The 21559-nt window shown below is 36.6% G+C and overlaps 3 protein-coding genes across 3 annotated transcripts; all 3 read left to right on the forward strand.

Annotated features, from left to right (window-relative positions):
* Positions 1–464: 464 nt before the first annotated feature.
* LOC306708860 (interferon-induced protein 44-like) lies at positions 465–16062 on the forward strand. The gene is made up of 9 exons (XM_079176818.1): positions 465–501; positions 13568–13591; positions 13886–13921; positions 14142–14172; positions 14444–14642; positions 14905–15057; positions 15225–15396; positions 15483–15583; positions 15716–16062. Exons 3-9 carry the CDS (start codon positions 13888–13890, stop codon positions 15875–15877), a joined length of 852 nt encoding a protein of 283 aa, XP_079032944.1. The 5' UTR covers positions 465–501; positions 13568–13591; positions 13886–13887; the 3' UTR covers positions 15878–16062.
* LOC306709750 (interferon-induced protein 44-like) lies at positions 7488–10791 on the forward strand. The gene is made up of 8 exons (XM_079178018.1): positions 7488–7519; positions 8025–8036; positions 8181–8214; positions 8298–8496; positions 9294–9443; positions 9610–9781; positions 9894–9994; positions 10109–10791. Exons 2-8 carry the CDS (start codon positions 8027–8029, stop codon positions 10268–10270), a joined length of 828 nt encoding a protein of 275 aa, XP_079034144.1. The 5' UTR covers positions 7488–7519; positions 8025–8026; the 3' UTR covers positions 10271–10791.
* A 2188-nt stretch (positions 16063–18250) lies between the features above and the next one.
* Positions 18251–20971, forward strand: LOC306709975 (interferon-induced protein 44-like). Its single transcript, XM_079178313.1, has 6 exons — positions 18251–18369; positions 18453–18651; positions 19460–19609; positions 19776–19947; positions 20060–20160; positions 20275–20971. Exons 1-6 carry the CDS (start codon positions 18281–18283, stop codon positions 20434–20436), a joined length of 873 nt encoding a protein of 290 aa, XP_079034439.1. The 5' UTR covers positions 18251–18280; the 3' UTR covers positions 20437–20971.
* The last annotated feature ends 588 nt before the right edge of the window (positions 20972–21559 follow it).

Raw genomic sequence — 21559 nt, forward strand, 5'->3', positions numbered from 1 at the left:
GTCTAGAACGGTTATAATAATGCAATGTATTCTGTGAAGATGTAGAGCACTGCTGTCTTCCTGCCACAAAGTCATATGAAAATGAAACTATGCTGATTGTGGGAGGGAAGCCTGTTACAGCATGTGTTTCTCTACTTCTTTCCTTTGTTTCTGATCAACAATGTTAAGCCATGCATGCAGCTATGCTCATTTAGTTTTGCAAAAAATTCACAATTTAAACTTTTTAATAGCTATAATATTAAAAATGTTGAACACGCTAAAATATGTGGAGATTTCAGTTTGAGTGTGTCCAGCTCATATATTAGATTTTAAAGGGTTTCAATTTTGGATCTCTGCATCAGGATATCCTGATATTATCTGATTGACACTCTGCACGCTCTTGCAGTAACGCCTCGTGTATAGCACGTACCACAAAACATCGTGGGTGTTGGCTTGACAGTGCTTTTCAAGGTAGACGGTGGGTTGACTGCACTACTTCTTCTCAAGGGCATAACAGCGGATGTAAGATTTTCTTTTTTTAAATATTATTAATTTTTATAAACACCATTCTAAACTACAATACCGTGATGGATGTTTATCCCAATGCTCTTATAGTGGCATGACTTACTGTATGAACTGTATCATTAAATTCATGCAGAGGTAAAATGTAATTTTTCTTTCTGTCCAGATACGTAGTCATAAGTAACTAGTGTGCACTATAGGCCCATCGTAATACCTTGTATGTATTTTGATATTATCAAATATGATGCACTGTTATAGATGAAACTCCGACTAACATTAGATCAAAAATTAGATCAAATTAGCTATCTTGACCAACTACAACAGTAAAATGCTGCTTACTCATTTATGCCTAAGTACCACTTATATAATATAATATAACACTCACATGGACATGTTTTTTACTTTAGATACTGCAAACAATACTTAGAGACTTTTACTAAGTCTTATTTTCACTTGAATCTGGAAAGCTATGGAGTGTTTTTGTGAGTTACAGGTCATCGTTTACTCTCACAGCTCTCATAGCGTCCCTTTTGTGAAAAAAGAAAAGAAAAAAGAAACATGGTACACAACCCGCCCAGCACCAAACAGCTGGTGAACATACTGAAGCATTTATTGTAGCAGCTAAATAGCCACATATTTGTCTCAGGAGATGGTTGAATAATGGATTTGCAGTTGCGGATGTTCACGGCAGTGTGGCTTATAAAGAGGATATGAAATGTATGGTGAGAGAGTCTAGATCCTCTTGAAATGTCAGTTAGTACAGAGAAGTCAAGTCACTTCCTCTTGCTGTGGTTCATGAGTTAAATAAATACATCTGATCTAACCTCAATCAACCAGTTCAATCTTTCTTAAAAACATTTTGAGGATATATTTATAACTGTAAATGTGTGTGAGGTGTTACTGTTTGCTTCTAAACCCTCTTTTGCGTGATAGCTTTCCCACACAGCTGTCACGATGTCACTATGTAATGAAAAGTGTTCACATGTTTGTATTTTTTGTGGCAGCAATAGAATACGATGTCTTACATTCATAACTAAGTTCATACTTTTTGCTTGTTACCTTTTAAAGCCTGTTGATCAACTAAAGAAAATAATACACATTTCTCATATGCAGTAGAGATTTCCGAAGATGGAAAAATCACATGAATCAGCTCCACCGTACCCTGGGCCACCTATGAACTATGGGGGTGCAATGCCACAGCCAGGTATGTACCCTCAGCCGGGCCTCTCGCCTGGAGCGCCTCCACCTGGAGTTTATCAGGGAGGTCTGTGCCTGACCCAGTCAAAAGCTGATACTGTTACCCCTGGTTAATTGTACCCATCTACGGACTAACAACACTATTTCACATCTTTTTCTTTAAAACAAATGGACCTTTGTTTTTAAGCTTTGGCTGTATGACAAAAAAAAAAAAAATATATACATACATACGCACTTACATGTATTTTATGCAAAGCCACAGATGATCTATGGAAATATCTGTTCTCAACCATCCTTTCCTGCTTTGGTAAACTGTGATTTATCTACCAGGTGTTGCTTATGCTCCGGCCCAGGGTGCACCTGTCACAACAGGTGAGACTGTTGCTTTTGATGTTTCACAAATAAGTTTCAAATGAGTCCACGGGATTTTGCATAGGGAGAAGTTCGGGGTGGTGGATGAATTGCTGCACTTTCATACAGAACATTGCTGTTTGTGTCCCATGCGAACCTAAACATAAGCAAGTAGTAGTTTTGAAGCTAACAAAGTACTTTTGTTTTTTGTAGTCATTTTAAGCCAAACCAGTGAACATAAAGTTTTCTAGCGTTTTTTTCTGATGTATTGTTGGTTTATGTTTAAAATTCTTTCCCTCAAATGTATATTTTAAAGTGCAGTTTAGATGTATGGGAACCTTATTCTGTAGGAGACATCAGGCTGCAGGTCTGAAAAGTGAAACAAATGTGGAAATGCCTTCAACTTTTCAACAGAGGGCGACTTCTCTGATTGCAAAAAGAAGTGCCTACCTATCCTGACTCCACTTCTGACTTGAATTATTACCTCAGTAAACATTGTAAACATGAGTTTATGGTCTCAATCATGAATGTCAAGTCTTCTTCAATACAGCATGATGTTCATTTAGTAACTGATGCTCCTATTTAGAGTAAATTAGATGATAAAGCAGGCTATGCTTTAGGGCGGGGCTACCTTGTTGTCCAGTTTGGTAGTTATGTGTGTTTTCATCTTACAACTTTAACCCTTTCACACGTTGTCAGTGCATTAGAGTTAATTATAACCTTTTTGGTCACGCTTTGGTTGCAAAAAGCCAAGATGGCGACGGCCAAAATGTAAAACTTAAAGCCTCAAAACACCAGTCCACAAACCAATGGGTGACTTCCAGATGACTGTGGCCACTTCTTATAGACAGTCTATGGTGAAACACAATTGAGATGCACCATTTGTCAGAAGATGTTCATGAATATTATGTTCACAGCCTGCACACACAGTAAACACAACTGTGAACACACATCTGAGAGCAGATAGTGTTTTCGTTCCTGTTTGTGAAGTGAGAAAACACAAAACCACAAAGGCAGTGGACACAGTCTGCAGTTTCCCTCCAAAGTGATCTAAAGAATAGCCCATTTATAGCCTCTGTGCATAATAAACAGCTATTGTTCATTGTTTCTTCTGTTGATGCACGTTCACATTTTGAGTGTTGCTTGTAAAAGATGAGTAAGGAGCAGCTCATATGAAGTTTAGGCTTCTCACCTGAAGGATGTGTTGCAATTCTCACATCTACATTGAAATACATTTTAAAGTACTTTTTATATTACTGTCTTTCCATCAATGACTTAAATTACAGGAAAGGGGAGTTGGAAACAAACAGAAACAAAACAGAAAGTCATTATCAAGTTACAGTTGCTGTGCTATTGGCAGCCTCTGCTGGTCTTGCTGAGTCAGTGCAGTCAGTACATTTCATCCTCAAATCTGGTGATGACATCTAAGACTGAAAAGTCTAAAATAACAACAGAAATGTCTGACTTGCTGGCCACAACGGTTATTATTACATAATGCATTACGAAAATAAATCATTAGTTATTACCTAAAAAAGGGGAACTACTAACTTCCAGTTAGCTTGTACAAGTGAATATGGAGACTAAAGAATATGAAGATAAAACCTGAATTGTATGTGCTGTGCATTTCTCATCCTCAGTGACTCACTTGGTTGTAACTCCGGCACTACATGAAGTCCCAGGACAAACTGTGTGCCCCCACTGCCAGCAGGCAGTGATCACCAACACAGAGCACACTGCCGGCCTGATGACCTGGGCCGTCTGTGGTGGCCTCGCCATCTTTGGGTAAAAACTTGTCTAGTTTCTATCTCGTAAAAAGTACAAAAAAATCATTTTTCACAAACTGGTATTAACTGGAATTACAAAATTCTCTTGGTTTTCACCAACAGGTGTTTTCTCTGCTGTTGTATCCCGTTCTGCGTTGAGGCCTGTCAAGATGTGGAGCATCGCTGTCCTTCCTGCCAAAAAGTCATCTACGTGTACAAGCGACTTTAAAATTGATTGTGAATGGGGGAGAATATCACAACGCTTATCTGTAGTCTCTCTTACTCTACAACGTTCTTTTTTATACAGATCAAAGTTATAATCCAAAAGGCTTTCATCCTATACTGACATCTTGTCTGTCATGTTGTGACTCTGTCACCCTTTGATTTGAATGCTAATGATATATGCATCATACTGTGTTATATACAAAAAACTTTTTTTCAGCTGTCTGCTGTAGTCGTTAGTCGCCCATTTTGTGCAGTTGGTCACCGGTTTTACTGCAGCACACTAATTCTATTTGTTGGTCAAAGGTCACTGTGACCTCATAAACCACTACTAATTTGCCAAGTATGATGATTTCATACAAATATCTGATGAAATGAAGTGATGGCATTTTGGACAGACATGGCGTTATACAATGGAGAGGTGATCACTCAATAGTTTTCGTTAAAAGGCATTTGTTTAATTCACTGTTTGGTACTTTCTACCAAGAGGATACATACGACTGAGAGATTAAAGCCACGCTAGCTGCTCTGTGAGGCTGTACACAGTGGTGCTGAATGCTCACATTAGCATGCTAACATGCTCGAAAATGCAAACATACTAATGCTTCGTAATAATATGTTCACGTTTGAGTTATGGATGTTAACATGCTAACACTTGCTACCTGTCATTAAACACAAAGTGCAGTTGAGTCTGATGAAATGTCTTTGTTTTGCAGCTGTGTGGTCATAAACTCAACATAAACTGAAGGCTTATCTATCAGTTGCTAAGATTGTGGCGATAGAGGAAAGTCCCGATCACAAAAGCCATTCTTCTGGAAGCCATGAATGTCTGTACAACTTGTTTTTGCATCTGATTGCAGTTATCCAAGTGGCAAAGTATAAATGTGCTTGAAGCCAATGTGTCGGTTGTGAGAGGTGAGAGGCAGCCTGCACCAGAGGTCTGCCCAGAGGGCCACTTCCACCCAAACCTCTCAAAGGCAATTAAGAGGGGGAGGGAAAACTGTAAGCGCAGGATTTGGGAAAAGAGAGAGAGAGAATAAAACATTTGTTTATTTGTTTGTATAGGCTAAGTCTAACAACCTTACATTTAATTCATGTTTTTTCTCGTGTATTTTCATATATGACATGTAGGGTATAGCTTTATTCATTATATTTCATGACACAATTGTCCTTGCATCCTGCCACTATTCCCCAAAATACATATAATTTACCATACATTCACTGTAACTGCGTGTACCTATTTAGACTGATCTTTGGGGATTGCACTGTTTTTGCAATTAGGCACATTTGCATAGAAAGGGTGCCATTGTTTTGCAACTGTGTTACCTAATTCAAATATGTGCAAATTCCACAGGAGCAACGAGACACTATTTGCATGTGATATATATAAGTTAAATCCAAATTTTGTGGGTAAACTATGTTCTTACTTCAAAAATCATACCTGTTAACAATGGTTTGGTTCAGGCATGGCATCTCTTTCTCACTCTCTATTCATCCTCCCAAAACACAAATAAGACCGGGTTAGAAAATAAGAGAGGGACAAAAAACAGGGAAAGAGAGATCAGAGCAGAAAAGCATTAAGTTGGCTAACGAGTAAACTAAACAGAAACTTGAACTTATCTTTCCAGATATGTGATCCGTATTATTTTAGTAAATTAAACACTTTTTATGTGGAACATCACTGCACCATTATTTAAGCTCACATCCTATCAGGTGGCAACCTACAGTGCGGGAAAGTGGAGCCTTCGTGAAAGTGCCTTAAACTTGCATTCTCTCTACTGACCAGCAGGCGGCGACTTCTCTTGTTGCAAAAAGAAGTCTCTGAGTAAATGACCTTACTTCTCACCTGATATATTACCTCAGTAATCATTTTAAACATTATAAACACAAGTTTTTGGTTTAAATCGCTAGTTTCAAGTCTTCTTCAATACAGAATGATGTTCATTTAGTAAATTATGGTCCCAGTTACAGTAAAATAGGCAGAATAGATTGACCGGTCGCTACTGCTACCAGAGCCGTATTCCTTGTCGCTTCTCTGCAGTCGAAATATGGTCACTTCCACTCATTGGTTGCAAAAAAGCAAGATGGCGATGGCCAAAATGCCAAATGCGAGGCATCAAAACGACTAATACAACGATGGGTGAAGTGTCGTCACGACATCTACGTCCACTTCTTATATCCAGTCACTGCATTTTATGTAAAATGCACTTTTTCACGGCTGTTCAACACAAACAAGTGTCTCTAGTGTCTAGAGAAGTATGAGAAAAGATCATCCTCTCTGTCACCTATCAGAAAACTTGTGTTAAAGAGACAGTCAGATATGCGGCTCCATCTGACGCCCTATGGGGCTTTGTTCAACATAGCACCTCCAGCTCTCCATTACATACATTACACATTTTCACTTTAAAATGCATTGCATTGTTAAAAAAATACGTTTTTTTTTATTGTCTTTTAGTTCATTTCGGAAAGCAAACATACGTTGTTGCTAATTGATTAATAACAGCAGCAACATTTTTTTGAATGCATCAGAATTATAATTTCTAAATGACTCAATACCACTAACTGCCTCGTATGCAAGTTTTTATTACTACACTGTGTCTAAGGAGCGTACAGAGGAATCATTCAGATCAGAACTATCACACAAAATTTAACCTAAAGTATTTTCTGTACTTCTAATTAAGTACAAACTATACTTTAAGTATATGTAGTCACCAGCCAGGAGAATAATCCCTTTCAGTGTTGTCGTCATATGCAGGACCATATATTACAGAAAGTCAAGATTAAATAAGACATTGTTCCAATCTCTTTCCCTTTACTGTAATATGAATTCTAATAATTTATGTGATGAACAAAGTGTGCCTCACCTGTCTGGTCCTTCTGTATTGTATTTTACTGCTTGTTATGAGTCATTTGTACTTTGAAAGAAAGGGATTTAGGAGAGGATAAAAAAAACAAGAAGACACCTGCCAACCCTATGCCCTGCACATGCAGCAGTCATTCACCTTTGTTACCGATGGCAGGGGGAAGTATAATCCTGTACATTTCCCCACTGCAGGACTAATAAAGTTTATCTTATCTTATAAAGTAAAGGCTGAACTAAACAGAAACCTAACAGCATGTACATAATATCCTTCTACTGTCAAATGTAAGTTTAAACTGGCTGGTTACATTATACTGTAACCTACTTTATAGTATAAAGTAGCAATACATGTAAATACTTAAGAACAGTTACAACAAAAGTGTACTCTACATCAGTAAATGTACCTACTTCCTTCATTGGTACTTTCAATGGTGCTTCACTCTGTGTGTTTGAGCTCAGATTGCTGACTTTGCTGTTATGGGATAGTCTTGGTGTTGGCAGGTTGGTCAATAAACTTGGATTAATGATTGGCCTCATCCTGAAAGTGAAAGTAAGTGATAACTTATATAATAAGAACCGTTCTTGTTGTCAACATTAGTTGAAGGTGCACTCTGCAGATATAAAGGTAAGGACTTTATATTATGTAACAACGGGTACTGTTTAACTGATTGTATCCATATGGTTTCATAAAATGTTTGTCTCTTTATGAATTTTAAACAGAAACACACTTTTATGAAAGACATGCTTTATGTACTGCAGCGTTAAGCCTCTTCCTCTTCCTGCCTCTTACCTCTTTACGTAATTAATCACAGAACTTGAAAGTGAAAATTGTCTTGACTGTCATTTCAATTTGGTCTGTGTTGACATAACTTTCATATACTTGAACTATATATTTATGGTTAAATTCGTGACCACTGTCTTGATGGTTTCACCTTTGTCTCCTGTTGTCATATTCTTGCTGTTAGCAACTGCTAGCACTGATGCATAACATGTTCTATGTCATTTGCATCTTTACCACTAAGAGTCTTTAATTGAAGTCAACTTTTCAATTTAGGCATTTGCAACATTCCTTCTCCAGAACATTATATTTAAATTCATGCACATTTACATGTTAATGTCTCCCTTTACAGCAATGGGGGGAGGTAAGTCTTGAATTGTCATTATTTCACTTTGTAAATGTTCCAAATATTGCAAAAGTGATTGAAATGTATAACGCTAACATTTACCAAAAGGAATGTTGCTGAAGTGTTACAGCTTTATGTTAACATATGTAACTTTCTCTTTAGCATATTTTAGTAAGCCATGGAGGAATGTGACGGAGTGAGTATGAGTCACATGTTGTACATTTAATATTAAATATAATAAAGTATACTGTTCAAATGTTCCTTTTCTTTGATTTAAAGGAACTACCGGAGAGATCTTGATTTTGTGAAATCTTACCAACCTCGAAACAAAGATGTCAAACATCTCCGAATTCTGCTTCATGGACCGGTCGGGTCTGGCAAGTCCAGTTTCATCAACTCTGTTGAAACTGTTTTAAAAGGCAGAGTTACTGGTCGAGCTTTGACGGATGCAAACTCTGGAAGCAGCTTTACCCAAAAGGTTTGAACAACTTAATTGTGGTGACTCTAAAAAACTGTTTAAATGTTTCAAAAGCAATCACAGCCTTATAACTGAAATGGCTATGAAAGCATTAAAGATAACTGATCACATTTGTGCATTTCCACTGATAATTTCCATACACTATCCAATATTTAGCTTTCTACCATGGTCACTAAAACAAATCAGGATTGTGATTGGTTGGAGGGATTCAAATTTAGTAACCGAACAGTTTAATTCGACATCTATGAAGTATTGTGGGCCAATGTGTTCAATTGCCTTTCAACATTAATGTGTCATTATGACACTGTAGGTAATGCATCAAGCACTGACTCTTAGCAAAAGAGTTTGGAGCTCGTGTTGTTTATGTCACCATCACCAACAGCTGTAACAAATGATGATCTCAGTTAAAACGACGCAAATTTAATTTGAAATGTGTTTGATATTTGTGTAAATCTAGAAGTACAAATGAATTAACATTTAAATAAAGGATTGAAATAGAGGACTAAAAAACTTTTTTTCCCCAAAACATTTTAAAACTCTGAGCCCAGCCTTGTGAACCTCTGACAGTTTAGATGGTGCTTAACGTAGCCTAATCAGCAGTGCAATAGAGAGGACAGCAGAGATACAGCAACAAGAGTTTGATTCTGAATTTTTGATTGTGTGCTTTTTTTTGTTACCGTGCAGACAAGCTTAGATTTATAGCTTTAATTGAATGCCTCACCTGTTGTTTTCTTTAATTGCAAGTTTATCAGGGATTTGCTAAAGTGATGCAAATAATTCCACCTTCTGCTTTACAGTACACGGCTTATAAAATCCACAAAGACCCTGATAGCTTTTACTCTGTCATTTTCAATGACATCATGGGCTTTGAGCAAAATACTAAGGCAGGAGTTGATGTGGAAGACGTGAAACTGGCCATGAAGGGACATGTGCCAGATGGTTATAAGGTACAACTCTTTGAACTCTGACACTATTTAAGTTATCTACTTTTCTTTTTTCATACAGTTTAGCGTTTTACACTTTTTTTTGCATTACATTGTGCCAAATGCTATTGTTTAACTGTTTTATTGAATAGTTAACAGTAGATCATCTTTTTTTAAATCGTTTTTCTAGTTCAATCCTAAAGTCCGGTTTCAGAAGACTGATAAGGACTACAAATCATCTCCCACTCTGGAAGACAGAGTTCACGTCCTGGTCTGTGTCATTCCTGCTGGCTCAGTATCTTTAATAAGTGAAGAAGTTGTGAAGAAGTTGAGAGAAGTCAGACTAGCAGCCACTGAAATGGGTAAGAGCAGACATCACAACTGTCATGACTGTGTTCACTAATGGAACCAGATCTGGTTTTATGAATCAAAATACCAGCAAAGCAAATACGGATTATGTTTCTGTCTTTACAGGAATTCCCCAACTGGCTATTCTCACCAAAGTTGATGAAGCGTGTCCTGAGGCGAAAAACTATATAAACGAAACATACAGGATCAAGTCCTTGAAGGAACAGGTAGGTTTTTATTGGTGATTTTGTGTTTGTTGTCAGAGCTCAACTTTCAGAATTTGAGCACAAGAATCTCATTTTTTTTGCCATTCACTAATCAACTGAAATCCTGTTACTTAGGTCGACCAATTCAGCATGTTGCTCGGCATTCCAGTGAACTGCATCTTTCTTGTGAAGAACTACCACTCAGAAACCAACACAAATGATGATATCAATGTGCTGATCCTGAGCGCACTGAAACAGATGATTTGCTTCGGAGAAGACTTTCTCAACAACCTGTAGACCTACACACTGCTGAGGCAAACCTTGTATGATCAAACAAAGCTCTACGTGTCAGTTTCCACTTGTTGCATGCATAGTTTACTTTCAAAATAAACTTCCTTCTTTACAGAAAGTTAGGTTTGGGAAAAGAGAGTGGGTGACGTTCACTTAACTTACTAACAACTCATGTGAAAAAAATGGCTTCTTTAAAACAATAATAATAATAACAGTTATGTGCAGGATGCTTTTTGTGATTTTTATTTTAATTTTTAAGCATGTTATGCACATATTGTAGGCTTCATTACATGCGTCTTAGTTGATTTAGTTAAACATTTTGAAAATGTTTCTCCTATTTTACTTTGTGGGATAAAATAAGTATGCTTGTGTGTAGTGCAACACTACATGAAATACATTGTGTAATAAATAATAATATGAGAAAAACACAATAATGTTATATCAACATGTCAATGTGAAGCAATTTTGTATGTGCACTTTGCTGTTGTGAAATGTTTTTTCCTCTTGCTTTTTATTCCAATAAAATAGTTTATTGCAGGTTTTTTTCTTTTATTATATTTCACCAGATTTGATTTCAAGCTTTTTTTTTCATTTTTCTCTAAAGACTGTTGTTTTATTTCACAACGTCAATACTATCAACTAAATGTTTTAATTTCTTATACCATTTTCATCTCTGCATTTTTGTCTGTTTGTTAATCCAGACAACCGGGCAGAGCACGTCTGTGATTCACTGTTCATTCACATGGAAGCAACATCTTCACTTGTCTCTAAGAAAACCTGGTGCTACCAGGTTGTGGTCTTGCTACCAGGTTGAGGCAGTGTTTGATGGGCATGAAGACCACGCTGCCTTTGGCCTTTGTCTACCTGCAGGATTCTCAGGTTGTTTATCAAGCTCAGTCACTGGGTGGGGCTGTCAGGTGATGGAGAAAATATCTAAATGTCACAGAGATTAGGGAGGCGATATTCTTCCATGGTACTGCAGCACGTAGGTTAATGTGATTTTGCCACCTTTCATCTCCATAGCTTACTGTTGGACCCATTGGTGACCAAGATGGCTGAAACCTTTGTGTGGGGTCCGGGCCTTCTGGAGGAACTTTCTATCAGCTTTTCAAAATTTAACATCCATGTAACTTGGTTCCTGAGAGGCTGGAATTCAATGTGTAACACAAACAACCTCCCACACGCCTACAACTGACTGGCATGAGAGTCAGCTTTCAAATCACATGATCTAAAGGAAACTGAAAGGATGCTAAAACATTTAAAGCTGCGTGGCAGAACACAATGTAGATAACACCATAAAAGCATCAACAACTTCGCTCTTAGCTTATATAGTAACCATGTCTTTGCCATTTACTAGTTTGTGAACGTCAAGTCATGATTATTAACTGCTTGAATTTGTCGATAGGAAACTGTGGTTAAGTTATATAATCACATAATTTGTCAAAGTCATAAAAGGGAACTTAGAATACTGTATAAAAAGCTTGATTTCTCAACTGCAGAGTGATTACGGTTCACCATCACCAGTTCTTTAAAGCCAGCCTCCACTTCAAAAATGAGGTCAAACCAGCCACATGTTGTTTTGCGGTAACCTTGTATGCTAGGCATTACAGCAAGAGCGTGTAAGAGGTGACTTCAAAATAAGAGCATCGTTTGGGTAAACGAGGAGGCCATTTCACATTTATTCAGTCAGTCTGTGAAAAATAAAACAATTAATGAATAATTCAACGAACAAACAAAGAAACAAACAAATAAATACTAAATGCATGAACAATAAATTGAGTGATTGATAACTCATTAACAATAATATTTACTGCCTGTAAACTGTACTTTAGACAACATTTTAATTCCAATTGTGTGAATACTTAGTCAAACTTATTAATAAAGACGACATTTCTTAAAACCAATCTGAATTTAAAATGACAGTACACCACCTCAGATTCAGAAACTTAAAGGTTCCACGAAGTGACTAATTTCTTTTCACCTTTTTATCTCCAAATTGTTTTAGAAAAGCTGAAGGATTATGTTCTTTTTTATTAATAATATATTGTCCTGCAACTCTGGCTTATAAACCCGATATCCTGACTTTTTGTTGCATGCCCAGTTTGCAATGCAGGCTATCTGTAAACAACTCTAGTCTCCAAGTAAAAGCTGATAAAAACCCCCGATAACTGCTTCATGTGCCAAGCACTAAAGTCCCTTAAGTTACCGTATTACATTTCAATGGAATGAAGTGGTTCAACACCTACTGTACATGTACAGTAGTTACGTTATTTGTTGATCCTCATTTTGTTGCTATCATACACTGATGCTCTGGTAAAGTCATGTGACCATCACTGCCCGTCTTGTACAGTGTGTCTAGTCTAGAACGGTTATAATAATGCAATGTATTCTGTGAAGATGTAGAGCACTGCTGTCCTTCCTGCCACAAAGTCATATAAGTGAAAATGAAACTATGCTAATTGTGGGAGGGAAGCCTGTTACAGCATGTGTTTCTCTACTTCTTTCCTTTGTTTCTGATCAACAATTTTAAGCCATGCATGCAGCTATGCTCATGTAGTCGTGACTTAGTCGCTTGGTGGCTCTTTCAGAAATAATTTCAGTAAGGCTGTGATTGAAATCCTTTTCCTAAAAGTTCACAGTTTAAACATTTTAATAGCTATAATACTAAAAAAGTTGAACACGCTAAAATATGTGGAGATTTCAGTTTGAGTGTGTCTCTGTGTCAGATTAAGTGTACTAAGTCAGTGTATTTAGAGGTAAAATAGCTCATAAAAGGGATTTTAAAGGGCTTTCTTTTTTGAAATTCTATACCAAAATGTCCTGATATTCTCAGAGTGACACTCTGAAGTGGTCTGCTATGTTCTGAAGTGAAAATAGTTTGTGACAATTGGCAATTTCCTTTTAGTCCTAATCAGAGTTTACAGGGAAGACAGCTCATATATCAGATTTTAAAGGGTTTCAATTGTGGAACTCTGCATCAGGATATCCTGATATTATCTGAGTGACACTCTGCACGCTCTTGCATTAACGCCTCGTGTATAAAACGTACCACAAAACATCGTGGGTGTTGGCTTGACAGTGTTTTTCAAGCTATACGGTGGGTTGACTGCAGTACTTCTTCTCAAGGGCATAACAGCGGATGTAAGATTCTTTTTTTATATTATTAATTTTGATAAACACCATCTTAAACTACAATACCGTGATGGATGTTTATCCCAATGCTCTTATAGTGGCATGACTTACTGAATGAACTCTATCATTAAATTCATGCAGAGGTACAATTTAATTTTTCTTTCTGTCCAGATACTTCTTTGGATCCAGTGAAAGGTAAAAAAACTATAATTTCTTGACAGTTTAGCTTTGTACTTTCACTTTCGCTATACTCTAACTTTTGTGTTTTCTGTGAATTCAATTGGATACATTTAATTACACATATTCAAAAAGAATAAATACTTTGCTCATGCAATTGTATCGGTGATAACTTACAACATGTCTGAACTTACAAATGAATATTCTGAAATATGAAGCCTCAAATATTCTGTTGATGTTTGTTTTGTTTTTGGTAATAAATATTGTGTAATAAAGTTTCTTGTTTACATGTTGCCTAATATCTTTTTGTAGCCATGGGTAAAGCACCGTCAAAAGTGGTTCCTAAGCGTAAGATACTTAAAATATTTCAGAACATTGATTAAACTTCGAAGATTACATCACACATTTATTTCACGAGTGGATAATCAGATCAAACGTTGTGAATAAAACCCTGCACACAGTCAAACTTGCACAAATACATTTGAGAAATGTATAAAGATTATTAATTTGTGTTGAAATAATATATTTGACGGATATATTACATCAATGTGTGCTCTCTACTTGTCAGCTTTGATGGAAGAATGGAGGAAGGTATGGGGGTGAGTGGTTTGTTTAATTTATGTTGCTTCTGGTGTTTAATGGCTTTTCTTCAACTAAGTTAAAACTAAAACTGCGCAACTGCAGCACTCCTTTGTTGAGACTGCCTCTGTTACTGTCATTTTGGTTTGTTTCAGTTTCATGGTGGTTTAGTTTGGTGTCTGTGACGACCGTGTAGCAACCACAAAATATGTGCAACATATGGAAAACTGATAATAATGTTGAAGTGCATTGTGATCTGAAATATAATCTTACATTTTCTTTATTGAACAGCCATAAAAACAAATACCTGCAGTTTCTGAAGGATTATCAGCCTTATAACAAAGAAGTCAAACAGCTCAGAGTTCTGATTCATGGACCTACTGGAGCTGGCAAGTCCAGCTTCATCAACACCGTCGACAGTGCGTTACAAGGCAGAGTTACTGGTCGAGCTTTGGTGGATTCAATTGGTGTTGAGAGCTTCACCATAAAAGTATGAATCCCTTTTCAGTGTGGTTTACTAAGGTCGTATGTTATGAACTGTAAAACTTCATGAAACTTAACAACTCTTTCACCTAGTATTTCTGATTTATTTATTTTTGTGTGCACTTGCAAAGATAATTGCAGTACACAGATCAGGCAGCAGCAGCTGAGCAACTAGTTGTGATGAAACTAATGAGCATGATATAAAGTGCCTCATAGATATTTTTCAATATGTAATAATGTCATCATATCTGTGCTTTTCTGTTTTACAGCACAGAACTTTCAAATTCAATAAAGGAGGACCAGGGACATTTTACCCTTTTGTCTTCACTGACTTGATGGGGCTTGAGAAGGGAACTCATGGAGGAGTTTGTGTGGAAGACATCAAACTGGCCATGAAGGGGCACATAAAAGACGGTTACAATGTACAGTCCAATTAATTACTAAATTCATTAAGTTTTGTTGGATATATTTCAGTAAAACAATCCAGCTTTGAGATCTGTTTTGCATAAATGATTTTATTTACATGAAGATACTTTTAAGGAACTATTTGCACAAGTTATTCTTTGATTACATTTTCATTATTTTCTAGATCGTTCCGTGCACTAAATTATCAGAGGATAATCAAAACTACAACAAGGACCCCACTCTGAAGGACCAAGTTCATGTTCTGGTTTGTGTCATCGCTGCCACCACAGAAAATATACTGAGTGATGAATCTATGAATAAGATGAGGGATGTCAGACTTGCAGCTTCACTAATGGGTAAGGTTTAGTTTTTGGGGTTCATAAATCAAATCAAATAACCTGACAAACATGAATCTGATTGAATTGGATCTTTGTATCGGCAGAGATTCCCCAAGTGGCTATTCTCACCAAAATTGATGAAGCTTTTCCAGAGGTCAAGACCGATATAAAGAACGTGTATAAGAGCAAGAACCTGAAGCAAATGGTAAGTTTCTATTTTATGAGTTTGTAGAGTTGTTATTCTAATTGGAATACAATTTTGCTTAACATTTTAAAATGTAAACACAAAAGTCTTTTTTGAGCAGCATCCCTTAAAAGTGCAATTTTTCCAAATTAGGTGGACGACTTGAGCGTTAAGCTGGGCTTTCCACAGAACTGCATCTTTCCTGTGAAAAACTACCACTCAGAGATCGAAACAAATGATGAGATTGATACACTGCTACTGAGCGCAATGAAAATGACCATTACCTTTGGAGAAGACTATGTCAACAGCCTGTAGACCTACAAACTGCTGAGGGAAATCTTGCTTTATCTCAGCATGAAATAAAGTCAGTTTGTGAACAGGATGTAATTAAATAAAGTGGGACTTATGGCTTTTTGGTTTTCATTTGTAAACATGTAATGCATATACTATCTGCTCTAAATTGCCTTACCTCTAGTTGAATAATGTATGATAGGCTGTATCACTATCACTATGCATTTGAGTTTTTGCATTATTATTTTGTTAGTTGTTTTGTTGATTCAGGTGGTGGTTTCTGATGTTCCAGTCTCCCAGTAATCATAACACATGTCTAGGTTAAATCTGGACTAAATATCATTGAAAAGTGAAATTTATATCAGACTACTGATATGCTGTATCTATTGTTTATTTCAATGTTTGGACCTGTTATTGAATCATTGTGCTAATACTGCTGTTCAGGTAAAACCCACAATAAATAATATAAATAATGTAATTTGTATTTAGTCTCCTTTCATTTCATTCCTTTTAGTCCATACCATACACTAGATTGTCTTGTCATGCAATCCCTTTGAAGTGATCCAGGCAGTATTACACACTTTTATGTAATATTTGGTAAGGCATGTAAACTGGGGGCATTAATTGACCTCATATGGTGACAAATACAAATTAAAGTAAAATTATTGTAGGAGTAATTTCACCTCGATCCATCAGAGCGCAATCGGAGGGGCCTGTCAATGAAAATGTACATTAAAGCTGTAAGAGCCATCTTGTTATTGTTTTTGTGTGTGTGTACAACCTCCTACCACTTGGAGGCGTAGTGCCGCTGTCAATTAGGCCACAGGTGAATATAATCAGGAGGGTCACTCGAAACAGGTGTTGCTGAGTTAGCAGGAGCAAACAGTTTTTGACCGTGCGACATTTAATGAATGTAAATGTTATGATTTATTTGATCTATGTAGAGGAAATTGATTATGACAGAGAAAGTGGTTATCCTCTGTTTATGTGAGAAATAAAATGCATATATTGGAAACTGGACTTCGTTATTTATGGCACGCGCCTAAACAAACAATCAGCAACCGTGGTGACTTTTTTGATAAGCAGTGGGGTCACTACAAAAGCTATATTAAGATTCAGTGTAAAGGTGTCCCATCTGAGTCTGGAGTGTTAAAAGGAGAAACTCATATATTTTTATTTTTTATAATTTATATTTTTTATTTCTACTGACCAAATGTGAAAACCTGTTGATGTTCTCGTGTCATTTCTTTACAGAATCTCTTTCAGAATATGTTTGACGTAATTTCTTCTCTTTCTACGTCTTCTACGTCAAATCATATTTCGTTGTTAGCGCGATGTGACGTCATCACGTGATCTGGTCAACAACTCATCTGTTGTGATGGTGGCTTCACGTACCGTCGGAAATGTTGGAATTACAACTTCCACCCCGATAAAAATCAAAATGACTTGGAAAGACAGAAACAAAACAGAAACTCATTATCACGTTACAGTTGCTGTGCTATTGGCAGCCTCTGCTGGTCTTGCTGAGTCAGTGCAGTCAGTACATTTCACCCTCAAATCTGGTGATGACATAAGACTGAAAAGTCTTAGCTGTATATCGTTGCAATACATGTAAATACTTAAGAACAGTTACAATAAAAGTGTACTCTACATCAGTAAATGTACATACTTCCTTCAATGGTACTTTCCATGGTGCATTTAAAAAAAAATTCTTTTCAGTCACATGATTGGCTTCATCCTGAAAGTGAAAGTAAGTTGATAACTTACATAATAAGAACCGTTCTTGCTGTCAACATTACTTGAAGCGGCACTCTGCAGATATAAAGGTAAGGACTTTATATTATGTAACAACGGGTAATGTTTAACTGATTGTATCCATATGGTTTCATAAAATGTTTGTCTCTTTATGAATTTTAAACAGAAACACACTTTTATGAAAGACATGCTTTATGTACTGCAGAGTTAAGCCTTCACTTTTACCTCTTTACGTAATTAATCACAGAACTTGAAAGTGAAAATTGTCTCGACTGTCATTTCAATTTGGTATGTGTTGACATAACGTTGACATACTTGAACTATATATTTATGGTTAAATTCGTGACCACTGTCTTGATGTTTCACCTTTGTCTCCTGTTATCATATTCTTGCTGCTAGCAACTGCTAGCACTGATGCATAACATGTTCTCTGTCATTTGCATCTTTACCACTAAGAGTCTTTAATTGAAGTTAACTTTTCAATTTAGGCATTTGCAACATTCCTTCTCCAGAACACTATATTTAAATTCATGCACATTTACATGTTAATGTCTCCCTTTACAGCAATGGGGGGAGGTAAGTCTTGAATTGTCATTATTTCACTTTGGAAATGTTCTAAATATTGCAGAAGTGATTGAAATGTATAACGCTAACATTTACCAAAAGGAATGCATGATGTTGCTGAAGTGTTACAGCTTTATGTTAACATATGTAACTTTCTCTTTAGCATATTTTAGTAAGCCATGGAGGAATGTGACGGAGTGAGTATGAGTCACATGTTGTACATTTAATATTAAATATAATAAAGTATACTGTTCAAATGTTCCTTTTCTTTAATTTAAAGGAACTACCGGAGAGATCTCGATTTTGTGAAATCTTACCAACCTCGAAACAAAGATGTCAAACATCTCCAAATTCTGCTTCATGGACCGGTCGGGTCTGGCAAGTCCAGTTTCATCAACTCTGTTGAAACTGTTTTAAAAGGCAGAGTTACTGGTCGAGTTTTGACAGATGCAAACTCTGGAAGCAGCTTTACCGAAAAGGTATGAATAACTTAATTGTGGTGACTTTAAAAAACTGTTTAAATGTTTCAGAAACAATCACAGCCTTATAACTGAAATGGCTATGAAAGCATTAAAGATAACTGATCACATTTGTGCATTTCCACTGATAATATCCGTATACTATCCAATATTTAGCTTTATACCATGGTCACTCAAACAAATCAGAATTGTGATTGGTTGGAGGGATTCAAATTTAGTAACCGAACAGTTTAATTAGACATCTATGATGTATTGTGGGCCAATGTGTTCAATTGCCTTTCTACATTAATGTGTCATTATGACACTGTAGGTAATGCATCAAGCACTGACTCTTAGCAAAAGAGTTTGGAGCTCGTGTTGTTTATGTCACCATCACCAACAGCTGTAACAAATGATGATCTCAGTTAAAACGACGCAAATTTAATTTGAAATGTGTTTGATATTTGTGTAAATCTAGAAGTACAAATGAATTAACATTAAAATAAAGGATTGAAATAGAGGACTAAAAAACTTTTTTTCCCCAAAACATTTTAAAACTCCGAGCCCAGCCTTGTAAACCTCTGACAGTTTAGCCTAATCAGCAGTGCAATAGAGAGGACAGCAGAGATACAGCAACAAGAGTTTGATTCTGAATTTTTGATTGTGTGCTTGTTTTTGTTACCGTGCAGACAAGCTTAGATTTATAGTTTAATTGAATGCCTCACCTGTTGTTTTCTTGGAAGAAACGATGTCTGTTTGACATTTTTTATTCTAAATTTATCAGGGATTTACTAAAGTGATGCAAATAATTACACCTTCTGCTTTACAGTACACGGCTTATAAAATCCAGAAAGACCCTGGTAGCTTTTACTCTGTCATTTTCAATGACATCATGGGCTTTGAGCAAAATACTAAGGCAGGAGTTGATGTGGAAGACGTGAAACTGGCCATGAGGGGACATGTGCCAGATGGTTATAAGGTACAACTCTTTGAACTCTGACATTATTTAAGTTATCTACCTTTCTTTTTTCATACGGTTTAGCATTTTACACTTTGTTTTGCATTACATTGTGCCAAATGCTATTGTTTAACTGTTTTATTGAATAGTTAACAGTAGATCATCTTTTTTTAAATCGTTTTTCTAGTTCAATCCTGAAGTCCGGTTTCAGAAGACTGATAAGGACTACAAATCATCTCCCACTCTGGAAGACAGAGTTCACGTCCTGGTCTGTGTCATTCCTGCTGCCTCAGTATCTAGAATAAGTGAAGAACTTATGAAGAAGCTGAGAGAAGTCAGACTAGCAGCCACTGAAATGGGTAAGAGCAGACATCACAACGGTCATGACTGTGTTCACTAATGGAACCAGATCTGGTTTGATGAATCAAAATACCAGCAAAGCAAATACGGATTATGTTTCTGTCTTTACAGGAATTCCCCAACTGGCTATTCTCACCAAAGTTGATGAAGCGTGTCCTGAGGCGAAAAACTATATAAACGAAACATACAGGATCAAGTCCTTGAAGGAACAGGTAGGTTTTTATTGGTGATTTTGTGTTTGTTGTCAGAGCTCAACTTTCAGAATTTGAGCACAAGAATCTCATTTTTTTTGCCATTCACTAATCAACTGAAATCCTGTTACTTAGGTCGACCAATTCAGCATGTTGCTCGGCATTCCAGTGAACTGCATCTTTCTTGTGAAGAACTACCACTCAGAAACCAACACAAATGATGATATCAATGTGCTGATCCTGAGCGCACTGAAACAGATGATTTGCTTCGGAGAAGACTTTCTCAACAACCTGTAGACCTACACACTGCTGAGGCAAACCTTGTATGATCAAACAAAGCTCTACGTGTCAGTTTCCACTTGTTGCATGCATAGTTTACTTTCAAAATAAACTTCCTTCTTTACAGAAAGTTAGGTTTGGGAAAAGAGAGTGGGTGACGTTCACTTAACTTACTAACAACTCATGTGAAAAAAATGGCTTCTTTAAAACAATAATAATAATAACAGTTATGTGCAGGATGCTTTTTGTGATTTTTATTTTAATTTTTAAGCATGTTATGCACATATTGTAGGCTTCATTACATGCGTCTTAGTTGATTTAGTTAAACATTTTGAAAATGTTTCTCCTATTTTACTTTGTGGGATAAAATAAGTATACTTGTGTGTAGTGCAACACTACATGAAATACATTGTGTAATAAATAATAATATGAGAAAAACACAATAATGTTATATCAACATGTCAATGTGAAGCAATTTTGTATGTGCACTTTGCTGTTGTGAAATGTTTTTTCCTCTTGCTTTTTATTCCAATAAAATAGTTTATTGCAGGTTTTTTTCTTTTATTATATTTCACCAGATTTGATTTCAAGCTTTTTTTTTCATTTTTCTCTAAAGACTGTTGTTTTATTTCACAACGTCAATACTATCAACTAAATGTTTTAATTTCTTATACCATTTTCATCTCTGCATTTTTGTCTGTTTGTTAATCCAGACAACCGGGCAGAGCACGTCTGTGATTCACTGTTCATTCACATGGAAGCAACATCTTCACTTGTCTCTAAGAAAACCTGGTGCTACCAGGTTGTGGTCTTGCTACCAGGTTGAGGCAGTGTTTGATGGGCATGAAGACCACGCTGCCTTTGGCCTTTGTCTACCTGCAGGATTCTCAGGTTGTTTATCAAGCTCAGTCACTGGGTGGGGCTGTCAGGTGATGGAGAAAATATCTAAATGTCACAGAGATTAGGGAGGCGATATTCTTCCATGGTACTGCAGCACGTAGGTTAATGTGATTTTGCCACCTTTCATCTCCATAGCTTACTGTTGGACCCATTGGTGACCAAGATGGCTGAAACCTTTGTGTGGGGTCCGGGCCTTCTGGAGGAACTTTCTATCAGCTTTTCAAAATTTAACATCCATGTA

Source organism: Pholis gunnellus (assembly GCF_910591455.1).
Source record: "Pholis gunnellus genome assembly, chromosome: 17".
Taxonomy (NCBI): Eukaryota; Metazoa; Chordata; class Actinopteri; order Perciformes; family Pholidae; genus Pholis; species Pholis gunnellus.

What these genes read in the sequence shown, in the direction of transcription:
- LOC306709750 (XM_079178018.1), top strand. An exon ending in CCATGGAGGAATGTGACGGA is followed by an intron (nt 8,215 to 8,297) that starts GTGAGTATGAGT and finishes TTTGATTTAAAG; the next exon opens with GAACTACCGGAGAGATCTTG. An exon ending in GAAGCAGCTTTACCCAAAAG is followed by an intron (nt 8,497 to 9,293) that starts GTTTGAACAACT and finishes TCTGCTTTACAG; the next exon opens with TACACGGCTTATAAAATCCA.
- LOC306708860 (XM_079176818.1), top strand. Translation starts at nt 13,888, where the DNA reads ATGGGTAAAGCACCGTCAAAAGTGGTTCCTAAGC. An exon ending in ACATAAAAGACGGTTACAAT is followed by an intron (nt 15,058 to 15,224) that starts GTACAGTCCAAT and finishes ATTATTTTCTAG; the next exon opens with ATCGTTCCGTGCACTAAATT. An exon ending in ACTTGCAGCTTCACTAATGG is followed by an intron (nt 15,397 to 15,482) that starts GTAAGGTTTAGT and finishes TTGTATCGGCAG; the next exon opens with AGATTCCCCAAGTGGCTATT.
- LOC306709975 (XM_079178313.1), top strand. Translation starts at nt 18,281, where the DNA reads ATGATGTTGCTGAAGTGTTACAGCTTTATGTTAACATATGTAACTTTC. An exon ending in GAAGCAGCTTTACCGAAAAG is followed by an intron (nt 18,652 to 19,459) that starts GTATGAATAACT and finishes TCTGCTTTACAG; the next exon opens with TACACGGCTTATAAAATCCA. An exon ending in ACTAGCAGCCACTGAAATGG is followed by an intron (nt 19,948 to 20,059) that starts GTAAGAGCAGAC and finishes CTGTCTTTACAG; the next exon opens with GAATTCCCCAACTGGCTATT.